We start from the raw sequence: 23,356 nt of genomic DNA on the forward strand, positions 1-23,356 counted from the left end.
CTAACCTTTAACCCTAGAGCTGACCCATTTGACAACCCTCTCATACCTCTAATATGTGTGGACCTTTCTCATGGAAAGTACATCTGAGAACCAGTAAGATAAAAGCTTATAGATCTATAAGTAAAGTTCAGATTGAAACTTTTTTCTTAGATTCCTGTTTCTCTCATTTGTGCCATTGGATTGCTATATGTAGAGATCTGTCCTCTCCAGGTTATCATCCTAATTTTGATGTCTTTTGACTGGGATTAGCCATGTGTTGTTTTGTTTTCTTGTTTTAGCTATTTATTTGAGAATTGGACAGGCCTGGGTTCAGACTGACTTGACTTCTCTGAGACTCAATTTACTTATCTGAAAAATGGGCATAATAATAACAAGCAGTTGTGGAGAATGAGAGAGAGTTTATGTGAAATGCTAAGCAAAGTAACTGAAACATAGTAGGTATGTAGTCATTGATGGCTGTTACGAAATAAGTGATAAACTTTATAAATCACATTCAGATCCATTTCAGTATTTTGGATATCGAGAGTATTTTTAACAGTAGCTATTTCTCAGTGTTTTAGCATCTTTGATACTAGTGGTCTGTCTTATGGATATGATTGTACGTATTTGCCCCACACACTAGTACACGTGCCTGTTTTAGGCTTATGTTAATGGCCTTTACACTTTGGTCTGTGTTAGGTATTAGATAATTCAGTGGAAAGGATGATCTGGTCCAACTCCCCATTTTCAGGTGCACAGACTTTGTCGAACAATGTCTCTCCTAGGACAGCTAATCCAACCAGATAAGCGGTGAAAACATCCTTAATTTCCAGAGTTGAATTACCTAATTTTCTTCTATCTTCAAGTCATTCGGGTGATTAATTTTCAATTATTCCCAACATAAATGGGAAAGACCTGAAAAAAAGCCTGCTTCATTGATTCAGCATATTTAACTTAGCACTTTCTGACGGCCATTCTCTGACCTGGGTGCTGGTGACAGAGATGGGCAAAAGAGACCATCCCTGCCCTCACAGACCTTCCAGTCTAGCAGGGGAGATAGTGATCAGGTAGTGTTGAGTCAGAGTCTCTATTTATGAGGAGGTAGCATTTCACTGATCCTGATGAGGCCCTGATCCCATTCAGCTGATACTCACCACGTGCTCCATGAATAACTAAACCAAGGGACAGATTTGTCACAATGCAGAGACTTCATTTTGGCATGTATGGTTTGGGTACCGCATGAATATGTAGTCAATAAACAAAGAGACAGTGTTCTGTAATGTAGAACCAGAGAACGCCTCTTTCTAACACAAGCAATTTTCTTTCCCCCGAAAATCTTGAGCAAGAGAGCGTACTCTAAAAATGTAGCATATCTTTTGTTTTCTTAAAGGACACACACATGTGTGTATGCCTGTGTGTGTGCTTGAACATCCATGCACATAGACAACTAAAAGGAAAATGCTTTCATGGCTTGCAGCAGGCCCTAGAGATTTAAGTCCTGAAACCTCCAATTTGTACCAATAATTCATATACAGCTATATGGGGTGAAAAAGGTTAATGATGGAATTTTTTTAAAAGTATGTTCCATTGACTATAAATGGCAGATCTGACAGTTAAAATGAAAATTGTTCCAGAAGAAACTTTAGTCAAACTAATTATTTGAGACGTTATAAGGATGTATAATTATATTCTTCACCTTTTAAAAAAAAAAGTTTTATTACAAATGTGCTTTTAAAGAACAAGTAGAAATAAAAGCTGTAATTGTTCTTAATTATAGCTAACTGTAATTGCACTCAATTGCAATATGCTGAATATCACCAATGGCTAAAGAAATCCTGGCATACAGACAGTGCCCCCACATTCATGAGATGAGGTATAGTTTTATGAATATTCTGTTATCTATAATTTAGCTCTTTTACTGTTGATTCCATTTCTGTTGGTTTTATTTTATTTTTTTTTTTTAGTGATTGTAGAGACATAATTGTCATCTGTGAATGTGTTGAAGGTTGGAGATTTCGTCTGGGACTCGTTCAAAACTGCTATTGCCACACACACAAAAAAGGCACATTGGCGATTGTTAAATGAGAGATTTGGCCATGACCCATCGTGGTTGAATACACAGATTTGAATTTTCAGAGGTAGTGATGAATACCCCATTTAACTTGCCCAGCAGAGTCTAAGAAGCGACCAGGAAAATAGGAAGCATTAAGTACTCCTCTGTGGATAGCACTAGAGTTGTGCTATTTTGAATGGCTAAATTAAAGAAGGTGAAAAGGTCCCGTGAATGGGAGAAATTTCGTCTCGCCCCTCTCTCTGTGCCCAGAACTCAGATTGAATTCCGTGTTTCTGCCCAGACCTCTGAGGTCGGTGCCAGCCTTTATAGGCAGAAAGGCTGGGCTCCCTGAGGGGGCTCTTTGATCACGAACTCTGGACTCTCTTGGATCCCCGCTTGACTCATCTGTGAAATGAGGGGTAACCACACCATCCTGTTCTTCACTGAGGGTCGTACAAATGGGTTGATAAGAAATAAATAAATAAATACACTGTTGGAGAGAAGTAAGGTCTTTAGCTTCAAACAAACAAAAACAATAAGATTCCCCAGATCACATCAGCACAATATTTATTACTTTTCATTTTTCATGGATGGCTATTTCAAGCTTTTACCCCTAGAGCCAGAGTCAGCTTTGAAAGCATTTCTGGTTTTGATGTTTTTTTTTTTTTTTTTTTAATTAAAAAAGGAAGAGGGTGGGGCTCAATACCTTGGCCTGAGCCCCGTTCCGGACTGCAGGTGGAGGCCAGGTCCACGGAGGTGGAAGCTCTTGGAAGGGCTGTTCTTTTGGCAGAGGTCACGGTCACATCACACGCCAGATAGGAGCGTATCTGTCTCTCACTTTGGGATATTGAGCAGAAGCCAACAAGGCCGTGAGTCCAGAGTTCCAGCTTGTGTTCCTCAGAATCCTCCAGTGCCCAGTGCCTGGCAGGGCCTGAAGGTTGCATCTGTGAAGGGGCAGGAAGTCATTGATCAGACTCTTGAACAGACCAGGAGTCCAGGAACTGGTATAACCATCTCTCCATTTTTCCATTGTGTACTTTCATCCCACATAGGGTTTGACTGTGGCTGTCAGAAGCCACCACCTTCTCTCTCTTCTCTCCTGCCCCACATCTCCCATCGCCTTGGGCCCTCCGCCGCCTTTCCCCAGGCCAGAGCCCATCTTGGGAAGGTGCACAGTGCCCAGCAAGTTCTCACATCCATCTCGATTGGACAGTGGTTTTTATATTTTAGGTTCTTGGAAAGGGCAACATCTGTGAGACAGAATTGTCCTTCCTTTCCCTGAAGTCTGTTTCATCAGTCAAGACTTTGACATTGTTATGCTGATGAAGTCTCTCTGAATCTGTTTTCCCAGAAACCTCCTTGGAGGGGATTCCCGGGGGATGGGGGCAGATAAAACCTCATCCTGCTTTAAAGCCTAGGAATGTCTATTCCTTTGTATAAGTTTGCTGTGATGGCTTCCACACTACATGGTCAACCTTGTGGGGGAAGGGTCTATGTTTATTTATTCCCTTCTCAATCCCTAGCAGCTGGAAACTGGCACATAGTAGGAGCTTTAGAAAGCATTTGTTGAACAAATTAATAAATACATGCTAATATTAAATGATAATGAACTCAGTACCAATACTTGTCGGTTGATGGATTAGGCCATTAGTCAAACATTACAATGCAGGCTGCTTTTTGCAAATCCCTCTTTGATCCAGAAATTATCAGGAGTGGGGATGATTTTCTCTCATTAAGAGGACTTATTGGTGATATTACATCCCTAGGAGCTAATAGAGAAAAATTAGGCATTCTTGCAAAACGGGCTGCCTTTCAGACTGCTTTATCAAAGAAAAAAATTATTTTTGATTAATAATTTTTGGTATATTTTCCCTTAAGCCCATTTATGAATTGCAGTAAATTTTGGAACACAATTATCCAGCAGTATTAAATGCAGAGATCTTTTAGTAATCTGATACCCCTGCTCTCTGGCAAAAGCATAGTATTTGAAGAGGATACACCTTTTCTTTTTTGTTGTTGTTGGTTTGTTGTCTTGTTTTCGTTTGTTTTTTTTTTGTTTGTTTGGAAAGATGTCATTTTGTTAACGAAGCTTTTAAAAAGCACACATACCTGCAGCCTTTTGCATGTGCATTTTCCGTTTTTCTTGTTTGGTTTTGTTTTTGTTTTGCTTTCTGGCTCTGAGAGTACAAGGTGCCCAATGAAATGTAATGTGCCTTCCATGGGGCACCTGGGTGGCTCAGTCGAATGAGCATCTGACTTCGGCTCAGGTCATGATCTCTTAGTTCCTGGGTTCCAGCCCCGCATCGGGCTCTGTGCTGACAACTCAGAGCCTGGAGCCTGCTTCGGATTCTGTGTCTCCCTCTCTGTCTCTGCCTCTCCCCTGCTCGCACTCTGTCTCTCTGTGTCTCTCAAAAAATAAAATAAAAATGTTAAAAAAAAAAAAAAAAAAGAAAGTAATGTGCCTTCGTTAGGCTCTGGGACTGCCCTCCAGGACCGGTTATATTTGCCATTGCCACAGTCTAAATGAGTGAGTTTTAATGAGCAGGAATTGTTACTCATGGCAGATTCGGGTTCTTCCTGGATATATTATTTAACTGTAGTGGACTCACCAGCACAGAGGATGATGATGAACAGGTAAACCCAAGTGCGTGTGGACATTCAGTCCCACGGCTACCAGCAGTCTCGAGGACAGGCTTCCCCATCTCAAGTGCATTCCTGAGCTAAGTGTCAAGATGACATTTTTGAAAGAAAAGAAAACAAAAGCCCTCGACACCGTCTGGAAATGACCGGAGGGGCAAGCAGGGCTATTCGAACCAAGGCCCCTCACAGGTGACCGTGGGGGCCTGGCCGGCCGTGTTGCGCAGTGGAACCGGAGAAGCTTTCGGCTTTTATTTTCGAGGTGCTGGAGCACAACACACACAAAGGCACACCGTGGTGGCTGTTTTACGTGAGGAATGCTAAAATGGTCTGAAGACGTTTTGAGCCAAAAAAAAATTCCCAGCAAGGACTCCAAATATGACCTGCCTGTTCAGGAGGCTGGATAGGTCAGGGATGAGATTAAATTAATCTTAACGTAGCCAGTCTGCTGACCACTCACGCTGTGCCGGCGCCCTGCTGCCGACGCAAATCCCTCCTTCCACACAGCCCTCCAGCGGGTCCCTGTGTTTTCCTGCGGGACTCGGTGGACGGGCGGCCCGTCTCCCCACCGTGATAACCCTCAGCCCGAGCCAAACACCAAACGTGATTTAAAGGGAAACACCACCTCGTCCACTTAATCCTGTGTGCCGAGGGCGCAGAAGAGGTCCTCTCCGTGGACGCGGGCAAGGCCGGAGCCCCTGGAGGGGGGCTCTTGTGGACGGGGCCCCGCCGGCCGGCCTGCTTCTGCGAGCGTTGCCGGCTGACCCCCCGGCGTTCCCACGCCAGAGCGGGTCCGGGAGGCCGGCCTCTGCAGCGACGTGAAGTCTCTCTCACCAGAATCTGCGGTTTCCTAAGTGACTGTGTGAGTGTATCTGGGGGCCCGTCCCCCCATTCAGGCTGCCAGCATTTTGAGTGCACGGATCCAGACAGCCTATCGTTTTTTGTTTTTTGTTTTTTGTTTTACACAAAGCAACACCTAGAATTGTCTGCTTCAGGCAGTGGGTCCTCGGTGAGTATTTGCTGAAAAGGAGTGTGAAATGCAGTGGCACCAAGGAAAGAAACAGGCCGAGAAGTTAAGGCGGAGGGAGTGGTGGTGTTTCACGCATTGACACGTTTGCTCAGTGCCCTTCCGGAGGGCCCTTCCTGACGGCCCTCTAGACAATAACAGCCCCACCTGCACTCTCTGAGCCTACCCTGTTCCTTTCTTCTTCATCACATATACTACGGGAGGCAGTAGTAAGTATCCATTCGCTCGTTTGTTTTTTGTCCATCTCCCCCTTCTACACTGCAGCCTTCCTGGTAGTGGGGCCATTTTGTTGTTGTTGCCTGCTGTAGCACACAACCCAAACCAAATAAAGAAATGTATTCGATATATATGTGTGTGCGTGTCTGTGTGCCCCCATTTTATTACCTCTGGTGACCTTCCCAGGCAGCAAGAGAACACTGAGAACACTACCCATGGTCCACCCCATTTACCGGCCTGTGCTTCTGGGCCCCTCCCTCCTGCGCTGCCCACAAGGGGCTTTGCTTGAGCCCTCGGCCTGCGTTGTGTTGCAGGACAGGCCTGGGCAGCCTGTAGGTCTCAGAGGAGGCTGGACCCCACTCTCACCCTGCTGTGAACCTGACCCCTTTCAGCCACTGAGACCCCACTCTCCTCCCCTTCATTCTGCTGTCGTGGCGGGTTCAATGTGACCTCTGTCTCTGGGCCACCTCGGCTGTGGCTTCCTTTCCTACCCCGCTCCCCTCGGACCCTGCCACCGCCCTTCGGACGGATCCTGCAGATTTGTGGCCACCCCAGTCCGTGTACTAAGGTCCCGTCCTGCAAAGGGAGAGAGAGAGAGAGGCGCCTGGGTGGCTCAGTTGGTTAAACATCCGACTTCGGCTCAGGTCGTGAGCTCACAGTTCATGGGTTTGAGCCCTGCGTCAGGCTGTGTGCTGACAGCTCAGAGCCTGGAACCTGCTTCGGATTCTGTCTCCCTCTCTAGACTCTGCCCCTTCCCGGCTTGTGCGCTGTCTCTCTGTCTAAAATAAACATTAAAAATTTTTTTAAAAAAAGAGAGTGAGAAAATATACATATATACGTATAGATGTATACGTATGTGTATATAATTTGTAGCTTGTACATACTGAGTAGCAATCTGACTTCCTAATCAGAAGAATGGGCTCTGAGGCCAGAATGCCTTGGTTTAGATCCTGGCCCTGTCACCAGCCACGTGGCCTTCAGAAGCTACTTACATTTTTGTGTCTCATTTTTCTCATCTCTATTGTGTTTTAATCATAGCAATGACTGCATGAATCTTCAGTAAGAGTTAAGTGAGTAAACTCATGTCAGTGGCCTAAAGCAATGGCTGGTGTTAAATGAGGGTCTGATTAGTGTGAGCTTGTGTGTGTGTGTGTAGTTTTCACCATGTGGGAATAATGCTTGTGTCGACATACAGACATGCACTTGTGCGTGGCCACACACACACTCCTATTTTACTCATGTGAGTGGAAATTGAAGAAGGTAGAGCAGGAGGGAAAAGATATAGAATGGACAAAATAACAAAACTATAAAGGGTTAAGAGGAATGAGCAGTATCTTTGGGCTTTCTTCATCAGAGGAGAAATTTTAATCTCTACCCTGTTTTAGATTTCCTGGAGCTAAGGCTCACCAGGTAAGACAAAAGTTAACGGCCCTAAATTAATATATGCATTTGTAATGATGCCTTTTAAGCCAATCTTCTTGTCTATGTAATATTTGGAAATAGATCCAACTTTATTTTTTAAATTTTTTTTAATGTTTGTTTTTGAGAGAGAGAGAAAGAGACCAGAGTGGAACTGGGGGAGAGGCAGAGAGAGGGGGAGACACAGAAGCTGAAGCAGGCTCCAGGCTCTGAGCTGTCAGCACAGAATCTGATGTGGGGCTTGAACTCACAAACTACAAGATCATGACCTGGACCAAAGTCAGACACTTAACCGACTGGGCCACCCAGGCACCCTAATAGATCCAACTTGAAAGGCCTACACTTTGCCCCAAGCCAGGAGAGAAAGGAAGGAAGGAAGGAAGGAAGGAAGGAAGGAAGGAAGGAAGGAAGGAAGGGGAAGGGAGGGAGAAAGAGAGAGGAAGGGAGGGAGGGAGGAAAGAAGGGAGGGAGGAAGGAGGAAGGAAGGGAGAGTGGAGGGAAGGAAGGAAGAAAAAATCTACTTCACTATAATACTTTCACTCTTAATTAAAGAAAACTTCCCTTCTACGACTGAAATATTAAATCATTTGCAAGACAAGCAAGAAAAATAAAATATATTTTAAAGTTTTTAAAAAGTCTTTGTACTTTTGGAAGAATCAAAAGTATCTACCATTGGAGAGAAACCTTCCAGGTCTTAAAAATATTTATCATGCCGCCACACAATTAGCATGGGGGCTCATGTCCTCTGTTTTATAGTTGTCTGCTAATTTTGGAAACTGGCAGGCTGCACAGAAATAGACGGTATGCTCTTGCTTCAACACTTCCTAAAAAAAGAACGGTTTGCATCGTTCAGGAATGGGAAGGGATAGGACATGATGAGGAAGAACGCTATTTCAGACAGATGATAAAAGCTTGCATCACTCTGTGCTCCAGCAAATGTTCCACACGTTTAAAATTAAAGTTTTTTTTTTTTTTTTAAGGGATGCTAAATAATCTACAAAAAAAAAAACTGTATAATACCCACGGGACACTTATCTGCTTTTGAAAGATGCTTGTCTCTTCTGGTTTTTTTCTTTGATAAAATTGAATTTATAGCACAACTTCAGATTTGCAGAGAGCGTTCTTGTTTGTTCACATTGGTGATTGATCCAACAACTCGAGATCAAAGGGCAGCATTGTTATTACGTTCTGGGATTTAGAGAGCCACGAGGCAGAAGAAATTGCCCAAGGATATGCACCCTGTCGCATGCCTTCCATCATATTGGTCTACTTCGGAACCCCTAGGACAGCTCTGTTTCTTGGAACACAGAATTCTGCTTTGTTGTTTTTTTCATTGTGGTTTCACTTAGTTTTCAACATCCTGCTCTCTTCGTGAAGTCAGATTATCTTAGTAATGGTAACTAAAGAAAGGAAATGAATGCAACCCCAAATATTGATATTATTCCAACAAGCATTTTAAGAAACGAATTGAGGAGACGGGAATTACCTGCAGGTAGAAAATGTGTCCCGGTCTGTTCCACTCATCTTTATTGAGTGCTTGGCGTGTGCCAGGAGCTGAGTATTCAAAATAAATAAGTCATGATCTTTGACTTCAGGGAGCTGTCAGTTGTATAAAATTCAAAAGTCTCCACCACTGTCTACCTTATATATAATATCCTTTATTGGAGTATAAACACTTGGAAAGGAGGATCAGGATCTAATTCATCTTGATGCCTCTGAAAGCACCCAGCATGGGTGTGTGCTAAACATATGCTAAGTGTTCAGTGAATATGTTGGATAAATAAATATTAGTAATGAAGATGAATTATACTTGGAAAGTCATGTTAATAGTGGACATCGTAACTCATACAAGTTCACTGAGAAATGCCTTGTCTTTATAGTACCTTCTTTTTTATAGACATAGACTTTATTTTTTAGAGCAGTCCTGGATTCCCAGCAAAATTGACAGGAAGGTACAGAGATTTCCCACATTCCCCTCTCCCCCACACATGCACAGCCTCTCCCATTATCAACACCTCCACCAGGATGGTACATGTGTTATCCTCGATGAAACTACATTGACACGTTATTCTCACCCAGAGTCCACAGTTTGCACTGGGGCTCACTCTTGGTGTTGTCTGTTCTGTGAACTTGGACCAATGGGTGACGACATGTATCCACCTTTGATGGTATCATACAGAGTAGTTTCACTGTCCTAAAAATTTTCTGTGTGATACTTGTTGGAGTTCTGTCAAGTGGGTCTTGATGGAGCATTATCTAAATGAAGCACAGCATATCGTGCTGAATTTATTTTCTTCAAGGATTTCTTTACAAAAGGTATACATTCATGAAAACACGAATAATTCACATTTTTTATTAGCAATAGTTAATGGGTTAAAATGAGCAAGTTAGCATTTTCAAAGCCATAATGTTTTGCCGATCTTGAAAATGACAACTGATTGGTGAGTCTTAGCTGTGTTATTGCAGTCAGGTATGGGGGCTCTTTCTTGCTTTGTATTCTTTCTTTAAATCATGAAACTACATGTTCCAATGGAATCACCAGGTTTTTAGGTAACATCTTACAATTTAAGCTGTGTTCATCCATTCATGCACGTTCACCAAAAATTCCTTTTCCTATGAAAAGTCTATAATTCTAATGTAAATTTTTGAGTATGCAGTTTTGTAAAAAAAAAAAAAAAAAAAAAAAAACCTGTAAAAAAAAAAAAAAGATCAATTTCCCATGCTGATGCTTCCTACATGGAGAGCCTAACTTTCTTTCACAGCATTTTTTTGCTCTGAAGGTAAAGCTAACGCTCTGAGTGTGTGGATCCACTGAGTGGAGTTCTGCATTGTCTTTCATGCATATGTCACACATAAAATTCACCCCCTATTTCTAGTTTACTTTTTAACAGGAACGAGAACTGAAAGTCACCTGTGAAAATCATGTCTTTCTTCCCCCAAGCCTCTAGATCTAATTCAAGGTCAGCTTTTCTTAAGCTACTTGTCATTTTATTCCTTCCAAAGAATACAACTTATTTTTCAAAAAACAGAACTTCTCCACAGTCATTTTTCATTGGGTTTATATCTTGTTGAATTAAATTTGAAAATAAGAATGAGTATCGCCAACATAAATTGGTTGGGGAACAAACACAACGTACTCTCAGTAAGCACACACATGTAGGTGGCAGGAGCCAGAGCGAGATGGGCATTCTTGACAGGGTTGAGTCACCATGTTTTTCCCTAGGAGTGGAGAATGTTGCTCAATCCACTAAGGTTTGGACAGAGAAGTCAATTATGGGTGCTTCCATTCTATTTTTCTATTGCACAGGTTCTCCACCGAGGGAAGTTTTGCCCCAAGGGACGTTTTGCAATGTTTAGAGACATTTGAATTGTCACAAAGTGGGGAGAGTGCATACTACTGGCATCCAGTGGGTAGAGGCCAAGCCTGCTGCTAAATATCTTATAATGTACAATACACCAAACAGCCTTCATGACAAAGGAAGATCTGGCCCCAAATGTCATTATAGTATGAGGCTGAGAAATGCTACTCTACTGCAAGTTCAGTGGATTTATTATAATGTATGGTCAACGTTGTTTTAAATTTTTTCAGCATACATTCATTTTTGAGAGACAGAGAGAGACAGAGCATGAGTGGGTGAGGGGCAGAGAGAGTTAGAGAGAGAGACACACACAGAATCCGAAGCAGGCTCCAGGCTCTGAGCTGTCAGCACAGAGCCCGACAAGAGGCTCAAACTCACGGACTGCGAGATCATGACCTGAGCTGAAGTCAGGCATTTAACCAACTGAGCCACCCAGGCGTCCCCTGTTGTACGTTGTTTTGAAAGATACCAGGGGGACTCATAATATTAAAATACATATAATCTGGAAAGTAAATATACAGAGTTAAAAGATTAGAAAGAAGGGAAGGTAATGTACCTTAACCTTGGGATGCTGCTATTATTATGATCAAGCTCTAAACATAGATCTAACCCTGCGGGGCAACAAGAAGATCAGAAAAGTTCATTAATTCCTTCCTTGAAAATTTAACAAATACTTATTGAGTAATCATATATGTTGGCCTCAAGTTACAAAATAATAAATACTAAAATAGAATGTAAAAGATATTTCTGTTGTGATCATTGTTATAAAGGAAAACTAAAGGGAGGGGTGCTTCTTGGCTGGGGTACCCACAGGCTCTGATTCTATCTGGGAAGAAAAATTTCTTATGCAGGCATGGAATTCTTGGAAGAGACAAGTTCATGTAAAATATTCGGTGGTGTTGCGGACCAAGCTTTCAACTGTGGTTTTTGCTAAGGGGATGAAAGCTTTCTCTCAAAAACTAGTTTCTGAAGCAGTAAGAGCTGGAGATTTAATATTATCTAGTTATTTAGGAAAGAATATTTCTATGGGAGCTCAACTTATATCACTCATTTATAAATCATTAATTTAAGGTGGTATGGTTCTAAGGGAATCAGCGAGTCCCTATGGTGCCTGGGTATTGTCGCAGACAGTAGGTAGGAAAGAGTTCTAGAGGCTGGGAGGGCCAGAGAAGATTCCTGGAGGAAGAAGTCCTGAGATTCCTAACTCAGAGTTGATGTATTAGTTGTAGGAGGTCCACGAACCATCTATAATTGTGCTCCGTATTTTACATACATATGTATGGGTGTATTGTTATTTTCCCCTATGTAAGGTGTTTGTATATTTGATGAGATTCTTAAAGGAAATATATGACCTGAAGAAGACTATGTACCACTCTTCCTAAGAATTACACCTTTAATCCCCCAACACAAAGTGGAACCTGCCTTCACTTTTAAAATATCTCAGCATTAGCCTCTATTTCTACCTCTTACTCCTTGCCCCCCATAATTTCCAAGAACACATCTCAGATTGAAAGATAGGATATTGCGACTCGGAAAAAGTTAGTTGTGAAATTCGTGTCTCATTGGTCTTATTAATATACTATAAAGCCTTCAATTAGTGACTCGTCTTTTGTGCCCCTTGAATTATCATAGCATGTGCCTTCAAAAATCCCACCTGGTAGGACAGTAGAATGAAGAAATAAGAAACGGCAATTTGCTACTAAAAGAATTGGATTTTGTGCTGTATGTGTTCTTTCATAAACCTCAGGTGACAGAGATCATCAACACAAAGACACATTCTCAGAGGAATTTGTTCCTAAATGATTCTTGGAAAAAGAATGCAAGTGCTTTATTTAGCTGGAAAATATCTAAAAGGTGGTTTGGGATTTTTTTTTTCCTTCCCATTTTCTTTCTGTATGTTGTATATTTTCAAATTGTAATGTTTTAAACAGAAAGTAGCGGTATATTTTTGCATGTGTGTAAAATCACTTTGAAAGTAACCATTGAAATGCTTATGGGAATTAATCAGAAATGTCATTAGTGCTTCTACTGTATACTGCATATACTGTATCTTCATCACATGTATGATCTTATAATGCCTTGGTGCATTATGTTGTGGTTTTATTAAACACATTTTTTATGATTTACCAAAAGAAGCTAATTATGCATATCTTCTTTTTCTCCTCCAGAGAGACAACCACAGAGTTAGCGGGAAATCTACCAAGGTGAGCAGGCTGGCTTTGCTTATCCTGTGCATGATTTCTGATGCCCCACACAAGAAGTGCTGGATCTTCTTGCAGAGGCCTTTGTAATTTTCTCTTCCTTGCAGCAGATTTTAAGACCTCATATTTCACGATGTAAATGCCAGAAATTGTGTATGAGTCACATAGAAGAGGTGTAACCAAGAAGTAATGAGAGAAAGTCCATATATGACTTAGAGAAATCATTCTCATTGTTTTAAAGTTACATCATGCATTTGGAGATGTATTTATGAGATATATTCTCTGCAGAAATCATAAACATGTTGTTTCTTTTATTATATTTGTGGGCATTAGTGCAATGAGTTGTGGTTTTCTCCACTATACCTCCTATCATCCTTACATTCAAGGATTTATAGATTTATGAAAGAATTCTGAGCCTCCATTCAAGAACTTACATCATAGTTTTGATGATTATATAAATACTTTTATATTTCTTATTGTCATTGAAATAAGTACTTAGTAATATTATCTCACTAGGAAAAGAAATCGGTATGTAAGTTGATCGATGTGTATTATATATTTTTTTATATTGTATGTTACTATACGAAATAAGATATGATTAACAGGATGCATATTATAGACAACTAGCTATCAAAAATGATTAACACTATTTATTAGCAGAACAAAACAGGAGTGACAGTATTTTAAGAGATCTTTTACTGGGTATTATATGCAGCACTTAGCATCTCGCCTTAGTCTTTGAAGGTGCTCAAAAACCACTTGTGAATGAGTGAATAGGGCATAGGGTATTGCTTGGGAACTATTGGAAATGCAAACATGAGAATCTCAAGAACAAGGAAGAGAAGAGCCAGCAGAATGTGATAATGAACAGCACCAGGGAATAGGGAAAAAGTACATATCGTCACCATCTGTCACAGGAGATAAGCACATTTGGTTGCTTTTTTTATGTAAAGTAAATCTTTGCTTATGGGATCGTGATTAATATTGCCAAAAAAAAAAAAAAAAACTGTTTACTGTGATCCAAATATTTAAATTACTATATGTCTTAATTCTTTGGATATCGTCCCAAAGAAACTTTTCAACTCCGTGCCGGTTGACCGGGTTAAACGCGGACGTGTGTGCTGATGTGTATCCCCACTGAGTTTGTCTGTCATTGTGCTTTCGCTCTGGGGAAAGTCTGCTATGAAGACCTAAGCATTCGTCATTTTCAGAGAGCGAGGGAGAGAGTTGTGTATCTGCCCATGTTTGTGGTGAGGAAGTTAATCCCAAAATAATGGAATGCAGAATGACTTCCAAACTTTTCTAGAACGGCTAAGGAGCAGACCACCCTCGTATTGTCAGACGAAACCCCACACGGAGCTATAATCACGCAGATAAAAATTACTCCGATGTCTGAGAGATGCACCTTGAATTCTATTCAGTAGTGTTATGTTGTGAGTACTAAGAGGCAATGCCTATGTTCCCTGCGAATGATCTTCTCTTGTTCTGTTGTAGCTGGTTTATTACTCGAGGGAGAATCTGGTCTTTTCTGGAGTTTGGTAGGAGAATTTTGGTAATGAGCCTACTTATTATTTTTTTTTCATGAATGTTTGCTATCCTAATGGCGCATCCTGTTGAAAATAAACATGACAACAATCTCATCCTGACTGCAATTTACAGCTACTGTAATGCACGACAATTAGGGCGTGAGAAATAATACGTCAGTCGTTTCTCAATTATGCTTCTTCTAATGTAGTCTCAGGTATTTTTTTTACTTTCTCCGGGGCGGTTTGGGACATATCCACTGACAATTATCTCTCTTCCTCACATTACTATGAAATAATGCTAATAATGTTGGTGACGAATCCTTCTCTTGGTGGCAGACCCTTTCTTTTGCTAGCATTTGTTTGTTTGTACAGTCTCGTAGAATTCCATCAGTTGAACAGCGTTCAGCCCTTTTACGGATTTCTTCAGCCTGTCACCAGCAAAGTGCAAATGAGCCCCGGAAAACCTTGGTGCTATTTAGAACAAGGCACCTGTAGTTATTTTGTTTGTTTGTCGGCTAATGATTAGTGGAACATGACACTTTGTGGGTTTTTTTTTAATCCGGTTAGTCATAAAAATATACTTATGCTGTGACATCAAGGAAAAATGGAAAATTCAGGCAACTGCTAAGTAGTGATATGTGGCTGGGAAGGAAGACAGTGGCATTTGAAAGCAGTTTTATGGTTTGGTTTTCACTGGCTTTTGACGGTCTTGAAATTTTCTGAAAGGCCATTTACAAATATTACACAGGGGTGGAGTATTTCAACTTTAATTGTCTTACATCGCATTAATTTAAAGTGGCTATGGGGCGCCTGGGTGGCTCAGTTGGTGAAGCATCCGACTTCAGCTTAGGTCACGATCTCGCTGTCCGCGAGTTCGAGCCCTGCGTCGGGCTCTGTGCTGATGGCTCAGAGCCTGGATCCTGCTTCCGATTCTGTGTTTCCCTCTCTCTCTGCCCCTCCCCCGTTCATGCTGTGTCTCTCTCTGTTTCAAAAATAAATAAACATTAAAAAAAATTAAAAAAAAATAATAAAGTGGCTAGCCACTGGGTGATAATATTCTGTGAAAACGTGCAACTCATGCAGCAGTGGTCTGTGTCTTGGTAGGTTAAAAATGCTTTGAAGTTGAAATAAGATATGTGCACAAGGCCATTGAGCAGACACCAGGTTTGTTTTTCGTTACTAATGATAACCTAAATGTGTTTTTGAATTCTTGCCATTGCTGAAATTAAAGGCTGGTAATAATCTGTCACAAGAAAAAATTAGATTATACGAGCAACATGCACGAAGCATTGTAATTATATTGTAAATATTAAAACCAATGATCTTGTTGGGATTAAAACAAATATTTAAACTGGCTACACGTACTACTTATGTTGCCCTCTTTGTCTTGAAGTGTCCTGGAAATGGAATGTATGGTTCTATCTCTTGAGCTGTGAAAATGATCATTTTCAATATCACAGGTGACTCCCTGCTTGTATTTTGGGGTAGCAAACGACGACGTAGCAATCTGAACAATTGGTGTTCTTTTTTTTCCGTTACAAGCCCGTCTTTCAAGATATATTTTTAATGGCGAAGGGTGTTTAGTTTAGGTAGATGTGTTTTAATTAAATTGTGGTAAAACCACAACTCTTCAGATGGAAAGGAGGCACTCAATTAGTTACGGTAAGCTGGGGTTTTAATCTAAATGATGCTTATACAGAGATAGCACTTTATTTTGTATAGCGGAGTAAAGGTATAAACAAGGTTTATATTAACAGAGGTTTCAGCATAATCATGTACTATTAGTGCCTATTTTTGAATAAGTGAGAGCATTTTCATTCTTTGCTAACAGAGTTCACTTTCCTAATGTAAACTAAATAGTATGGAAAATAAAGGGATTTAATAGACCTTAGTAGAAGTAGCAGAAGTGCCACAGTAGAGATTCACGAGCTGGTTCTTATGGCACAGCACCCAGAGGTCAGGATGCTCTCTGAGGAACATGAAGTATGGGTAAATGAAGCTTAAGATAATTAAGCATATAGCTCAGATGCCATGTTTTACAAGATTTTAGCCATTGGAGACAGGGGCCAAAGGTTCATGTAATGAAAGAAAAACTTGGACTTTTTTCTTGTCTTTTAATCCAACAACTTGCTCTTTTTTCTATGCCTTCTTTGAAGGGATTAGGGAACGTAAGTATTAAATATATTGTACCAGAGCCCCTGATTCCTAGAACACCAGCATACCCTGTAGGATTATTATTTGAGATCCTGTACCAGGAAGATAGAACTGCTTGTTTATGTGACTGTCAGAGATAAAAGTCGTCATACTGCAGTTTCACAGATGGAATTTTGGTCTTCAATTATTGATGTTTGTTATTTGGAATTTGAACTGAACGGATTCCATGTGGTGGAAGAGCAAGACTAAACTTTCTGATTGGCCATATTTCTCAGTCATGGGCATTGGGTTTTAAATGAGATAGATGTCTGGTGCATCGTGGAGGGCTTTGGTACATAAAAGAATCTCATATTCCTTGTTGTCTTCATTATGAAATGCTATCTCCTTTAGAAATTAGGAAGTAAAAATGTTGGTGACATCAAAAGCAAAGGCAACAAAAGCAAAATTAGCAAGTGGGATCATATATCAAATGCAGAAGCTTCTGCACAGCAAAGGGAACTATCAACAAAATGAAAAGGCAGCCTTTTCATGGAACAGAGCAAATATTTGCACGTCATATATCTAATAAGGGCTTAATATCTAACATATATAAGGAACTCACAAAAACCAATAACAAAAACACAAACAATCCAATTAAAATATGGGCGGAGGACCCGAATAGGCACTTTTCCAAAGTAGACATACAGATGGCCAACATGTACATGAAAAGGTGCTCGACATCACTAATCATCAGAGAAATGCAAATCAAAACCACAGTGCGGGGCATCTGGGTGGCTCAGTCAGTTAAGCGTCTGACTCTTGATCTTGGCTCAGGTCATGATCTCACAGTTTGTGAGATCAAGCCTGACGTCGGGCTCTGCGCTGACAGCATGGAGCCTGCTTGGGATGCTTGCTCTCTCTCTCTCTCTCTGTGTGTGTGTGTGTGTGTGTGTGTTTCCCCTTCCCCACTCATGTATGCTTTCTCTCTGTCACCCTCTCTCAAAATAAATAAATAAACATAAAAAAACCCCACAGTGAGCTATCATCTCACACCTGTTTGAATGGCTATCATCATAAAGACCAGGGATAACAAATGTTGGTAAGCATGTGGAGAAAAGAGAGTCCTACTGCTGGTAGGGATGTAAATTGATGTAGCCATTATGGAGAATGGTATGGAGTTTCCCCTGAAAATTAGAAATAGAACTACCATGTGATTCAGCAACCTTATTTCTGGCTGTATATCTAAAGGAAATGAAGAAAGGATCTCAAAGAGATATCTGCACCCCTATATTCAGTGTGGCTTTATTCAAAATAGGCAAGATATGGAAACAACCTAAATGTCAATAGATGAATGGATAAAGAATATGTGTATGTACACACACACACACACACACACACACACACACACACACAAGAATATTATTCAGTCGTGAGAAAGAAGCAGTTTGCCATCTACAACATGAATGGATATGGAGGGCATCAGGTTAAATGAAATAGGCCAGATAGAAAAAGACAAATAAGCCAGATAGAAAAAGAGTCCCTGATACGTGGACTCTAAAAAAGAAAAGTCAAATTCATAGAAACAGAGAGTAGAAAATTATTTTCCAGGCTAGGTAGTAAGGGAAATAGGAAAAAAAAAAATGTTGGTATTTTCAGGCCAGACTCTTACTAAGTAGTCTAGAACGGTGAACATTTCCTGCCTCCCAACTTTCCTGGGACCCAAGTCTTGTGCAGTTCAATATTTACATAAAGCTATCATCTGTTTATGAATTCAACAAAGACATACCAAGTACTATATACCGAGGAAAGTTGTAGGCTCTGTGATGGAAAACAGGCAGAACATTGTCTCTTTCCCTGAGTAGCTTAGTCTGGTTTAGCAGGCACAGGTCATCACAGTGCTGGGTGGAAAGTGTTTAATGCCATAAGCCAGAAAGACATCTAAACAAACAAAAGGCACTAAGGGATTTCAGCAACAAGATGGGCCGCTGCTGATTAGAGGAAGCAAGGACAGCATCATGAATCAACGTCTGAGCATGACTTGAGAAGATGGTTCGGGATGGAGTATGTGTCAGTGGAGAGGGCTGTGCACCCCACACAGAGGAAAAGTCATCACGGAGTCCCAGGGATGGTATGCAGGGAACAGGAAGTGGTGCCATCTTGTCAGATATTGTACAGAGGTAGGAAAGGGAGTTCTGGGGATGACTGGTTGATGTGGAGGGTTTAGAAACCAGTCTGAGGAGCTGTTATTCTCTTTGATACTGTTCATCCAGAGAATGTTCTATTCTGTTTTTAGGGCAATCTTGGGGGCGCCTGGCTGGCTCAGTCAGTTGAGTGTCCGACTTTGGATCAAGTCATGATCTCATTGTTCATGGGTTCAAGCTCTGCGTCAGACTTTGTGCTGACAGCTCAGAGCCTGGAGCCTGCTTCGGATTCTGAATCTCCCTCTCCCTCTGCCCCTCCCCTGCTCACACTCTGTCTCTCTCTCAGAACATTAATTTTTTTTTAAAAAAAAGAGCATCTGGGCAAATTAATAGAATGGATTTGGGGAAAGAAAAGGAGTTAAAGTTCTCTACATAGAACTCCATTATACCCTTAGACCTTACAATCCCCAGAACCCTCCCTTTCAGATTCACTACCTAGCTAACAATAAAAAACAAGCCACACATCTTTGGGACACCTGGGTGGCTCAGTTGGTTGGGTGTCCAACTTTGGCTCAGGTCATGATCTCACAGTTCGTGAATTCAAGCCCTGCATCAGGCTCTGTGCTGACAGCTGAGAGCCTGGAGCCTGCTTTGGGTTCTGTGTCTCCCTCTCTCTCTCTGTCCCTCCCCTGCTGTGCTCTCTCTCTCACAAAAATAAATAAATAAACAGTAAAAATTTTTTTTAAAAAATAACAAGCCACACATCTTAGATGCCATTTCTTCTATGAAAGCTTCTTTGCCCTGAAAGGTTTTATGCTCCTTCTGTTAATTCCCAATGCCCTGGGTGCTAAGTCTTATCCTAGCATTTGTGTTACCTGATACTGCAGTTTAATGGAGGACTTCTACACCTTCTCACCAAGTAGAAAACACACTGAGATCCCATTATTATTCATCATTTATCTTCAGTACCTAACAGTGCCTGCAACTTGGTAGGCCCAGAATAAATGTTTACATCACTCTTTGACCATCTGAGTGAATAGATGTTTGAATGAATGCATAAAACTTTGAATTGGAAAGTGTTTTAGTCAGCTCTGGCTGCTATAGCAGAACTCCATACCATGGCTCAAACAACATTTATTTTTCAAAGCTCTGGCAGCTGGGAGGTCCAAGATCAAGGTGCTGGCCGATCCAGTACTTAGTGCCTGGGTGAGGACCTGATTCCTCAAATCAGACACCTGCCTTTTTGCCATATCCTCTTATGGCTGGGAGTTGGGGGAGGTAGAAAGCTCTCTGGTGTCTCTTCTAAGGGCTATAATCCCATCACGCAGACCCGACCCTCATGATCTCATCTAAATGTAATTACCTCCCAAAGGCCTCACCTCCTAATTCCATCACATTAGGGGTTAGGGCTTCAGTATATGGATTTGGGGATGTGGGGGCACAAGTTTTCAGTCCCTAGGAGGAAAGGAGGGAGGAAGCACTGCTGAAGCCTACTCCCAGAGAACTAGCGGTAGACCAGATGTTATGATTTCTGCCTCCTCTCACTTCCCACACTGCTCACTGTTTTGTACACTTGGCACTGAGAACCATTCATCTTAATGGCTGGCGAGTTATTAACCTAAATTTGACTGTTTCTAGGCTGTCTGGAGTCGTTGCTGTTGAGTATGTGTTAGCATAGAGGTTAGGAGATTGGGCTTTGGGCTCAGACATGCTTGAATCTTGTATCTGCTGTTTCTTAATTGTGTGACCATGAGCAAGTCAGTTAATATCTGTCTCAGGTTTTCATTTGTCATTTTGGGGAAATTACGATACCTGTTGCAAATTGCTGGTGGGAGAAGATAAACCATATAACGTGTTTGGCTCAGTTTCTGGCACACAGTGAATAATCAATACACGGTAGCTCTTATAGCAGTCCATTCAAAGATGGATTTGTGCTAATTATTTTTACCAACACTTGGACACTGTCCGTCTGTGAGACAAGGCACCTTTAGTTTTGTTAAGAAGCAGCCTAGTGAAATGGTTCGGCACATATACTCCAGCATATGTTCAAATCCCAGTTCAGCCACTTACTAGTTCTGTGACCTTAGATAAATGTCTTCACCTCTGTGTGCCTCATGTTTTCTATCTGTAAAATAGGGGTACTAATAGGAGCAATTGTTCTGAGAATAAAATGAAGTGATATGTGTAAAGTGCTCAACACAGCATTTACTTTATTATTTTATTGTAGAGAAATTCGAGTTACATGCTAGTTGAAATTTGAGGTAGGGAGTGAAGGAGTAGCAAACCAGAGGCCATACAGACCTCTAATTCAAACATTAATTATTCAGTGGCAAGATTTTTTTTTACCTGGTGATGAATGATTATTGATTTACAGCAAAATACCCCAAACAGTAAATAAAAAATTCTCTTAACCTTGCTAGCATGCACGAAAATAGTGATTACCCAAAGTAAGCCAGTATGCAGATACTGGCCATCTAACACGGGCAACTCACTCAGAAACATGATTTTCATTAATTCTCTAAATTACCTAAATCAAAACATTTCATTCTTTATAGATGTATATAAGGGTCTGTGGTGACTGAATTAAATTACACTTGTTTTATAATATAGTGTTCTGATGTGTAACAGACTATCAAAGGAACGATCTTTACAAGGAAAACTTTAGAATATTGTTAAGTTACTCACTGCATGACCTATTTAAACAGCTCAGATTCTTCTTGTTGTAGACTGCGTAATTAAATTTTAAATGGAACATGATAAAGAAATTATACTGGTGATCTCCAGAGATTTTGATACCCTATTTGGCTCTTTATAAGAGTATAGCAGAGGCATACTTTAAAATTTAATAAAGGCCTGCCCTAATTTTTTTCCTTTTAGATTTTCCTTATCTGCTCTGTAATTCAAAGCTATGTGATATTATCCATGTGTTCCCTGAAATAAAGGATCAAAATAAAAATTCTTTAAAGCACATTTATCCCAATTTGAGAATTCCATTATTTGCGCATGAGAGCTTTTGAGTAGTAGTTGAACTCTTTTAAGATACAACCTGCCATTTCCTGAATTTGTCACCATAGAGAATTGGGGCTTCATTCATTCTGTTTGTGGAAGCATTCATACCTTCAGAGCTTCTAGAGCAAAAGGGTAGGAAAATGGTTTCCATTGAAGGTATAATTTTGCAATTAGAATTCCTTATTTGCTATGTCAGTGTTGCTCTTCTTGGGAAGATTGAAGGGAACACGCACACCCTCATGCACACACGCACACACACACATACAGGCACATACACACAGGCGCGCACACACATAGGCACAGCCTGCAGGAAGCAAACCTAGTGCTCCAGCATCCAAAGGGCCATTGTGGCCTCTTGGGTAAATAGTTTTGTTTCATAATCTTCCACTGTTCATTTTCTTTTGTATTCAGAGGGAAGCTGACAAGATAAAATTATGTGTTAAATACAATTTTTCTCATATTTACTTAAAGCCACTTTGTTGTAGAAAGCATACACATTGGGAGAAAAAGCTGCTCTCACTTCCCTGAAGGGTTTCAGATTTTGCTGTCCACTGAGCTTTGACAAAATACCAGGTGGGAGAATTTCTATCCCTGTTCAGGGATGGTTTGGTTTTTATACCTTCTCAAACATTTACCTCCACTGATGTTTGGAATTTTCAAGCTGCCGATATTCTATAAATCAATAAAATTCATTTTTATTCATATACATAGTTTTAAACCTCATAAACCTTTCTTTTCAGATTCGGTTTGTGAATGTTTCTGTTATGTATTTCCCTTTTTCCTTCTTTCTGGCAAAAATACAGATTTCCTTTTGGGCCCAAACCACTCAAGCATCCTATGTTGTTTTCATTTTTCAAATAAGCAATATTAAACTCACATAACACTATATAAAACCAAACTGAGGCAGTGACACAAGCCAACAGAGAAAATAAATTCACCCTTTAGCCTGACTATTCATCCTTAAACCTCTGCTTGTCATGCTTTTCTGGGGGGAGAGAGGATGCAACTTTAGGGAGTCATGCTGAGCTACATAAAAGATTCTAAAGAGAAATCTATATTGGGACCATGAGTATCCAGTGAATAAGTGGAAACTACCATTATAATATGATATTTGAGACCCTTCTTCATCCAGATTCAGACCAATGGAACTAGTATTTACAAGAGTGATGTCTGGTGGTTCATAATTCATTATAGTCACTGAGTTCCCCTTCTAAAGTAACATCATTCCCAAATGAAGCTTTCAGAGAAACAGGTTTCTGTGGTTAGTTCACAGTTAAAAAAAATATGTGATGAGTAAGGAAGACGATTATTGACATAACAAATAGTGTAATTTTTAAATGACTCCACTGGTATTAACAATATCATTACGACTAGCTGCGTCATTGACTACCCATATGAGCAAGTAAATATATAAAGCTCTACAGAGGTTACAAGGTACCATGATCCCTGCCTTTGAGAACCAAAAGACTGTAAAGGTGAAAACTAGAATTATAATAGGAGAAAGCATGCTCTTCCTTAGTTCCCAGCGCCTCGCACAGAGTCTATCACATGAGAAGTTGGGAATATGTTTATGGAATGCATTGAGTATTATGTAAATTGACCAAATATATATGTTCAGAAGAAAGAAAGAACATATTTTATATGACAATTAGAAAA

At 40.6% G+C, this 23,356-nt stretch overlaps 1 protein-coding gene across 5 annotated transcripts in view; it reads left to right on the plus strand.

Moving 5' to 3' along the window:
• CELF2 (CUGBP Elav-like family member 2) overlaps positions 1–23,356 on the plus strand; it is an 836,861-nt gene that overhangs the window by 418,013 nt on the left and 395,492 nt on the right. For all 5 annotated transcript variants that reach the window (XM_045465677.1, XM_045465676.1, XM_045465665.1 and 2 more), the window contains one exon: positions 12,859–12,894. Coding sequence is in view for 3 of the 5 variants with exons in the window: in XM_045465665.1 (XP_045321621.1) it covers positions 12,859–12,894 (36 nt within the window). In the remaining 2 variants the exon portion in view is untranslated. The remainder of the gene's footprint in view (positions 1–12,858; positions 12,895–23,356) is intronic.

This window comes from Leopardus geoffroyi, chromosome B4 (assembly GCF_018350155.1).
Source record: "Leopardus geoffroyi isolate Oge1 chromosome B4, O.geoffroyi_Oge1_pat1.0, whole genome shotgun sequence".
Taxonomy (NCBI): Eukaryota; Metazoa; Chordata; class Mammalia; order Carnivora; family Felidae; genus Leopardus; species Leopardus geoffroyi.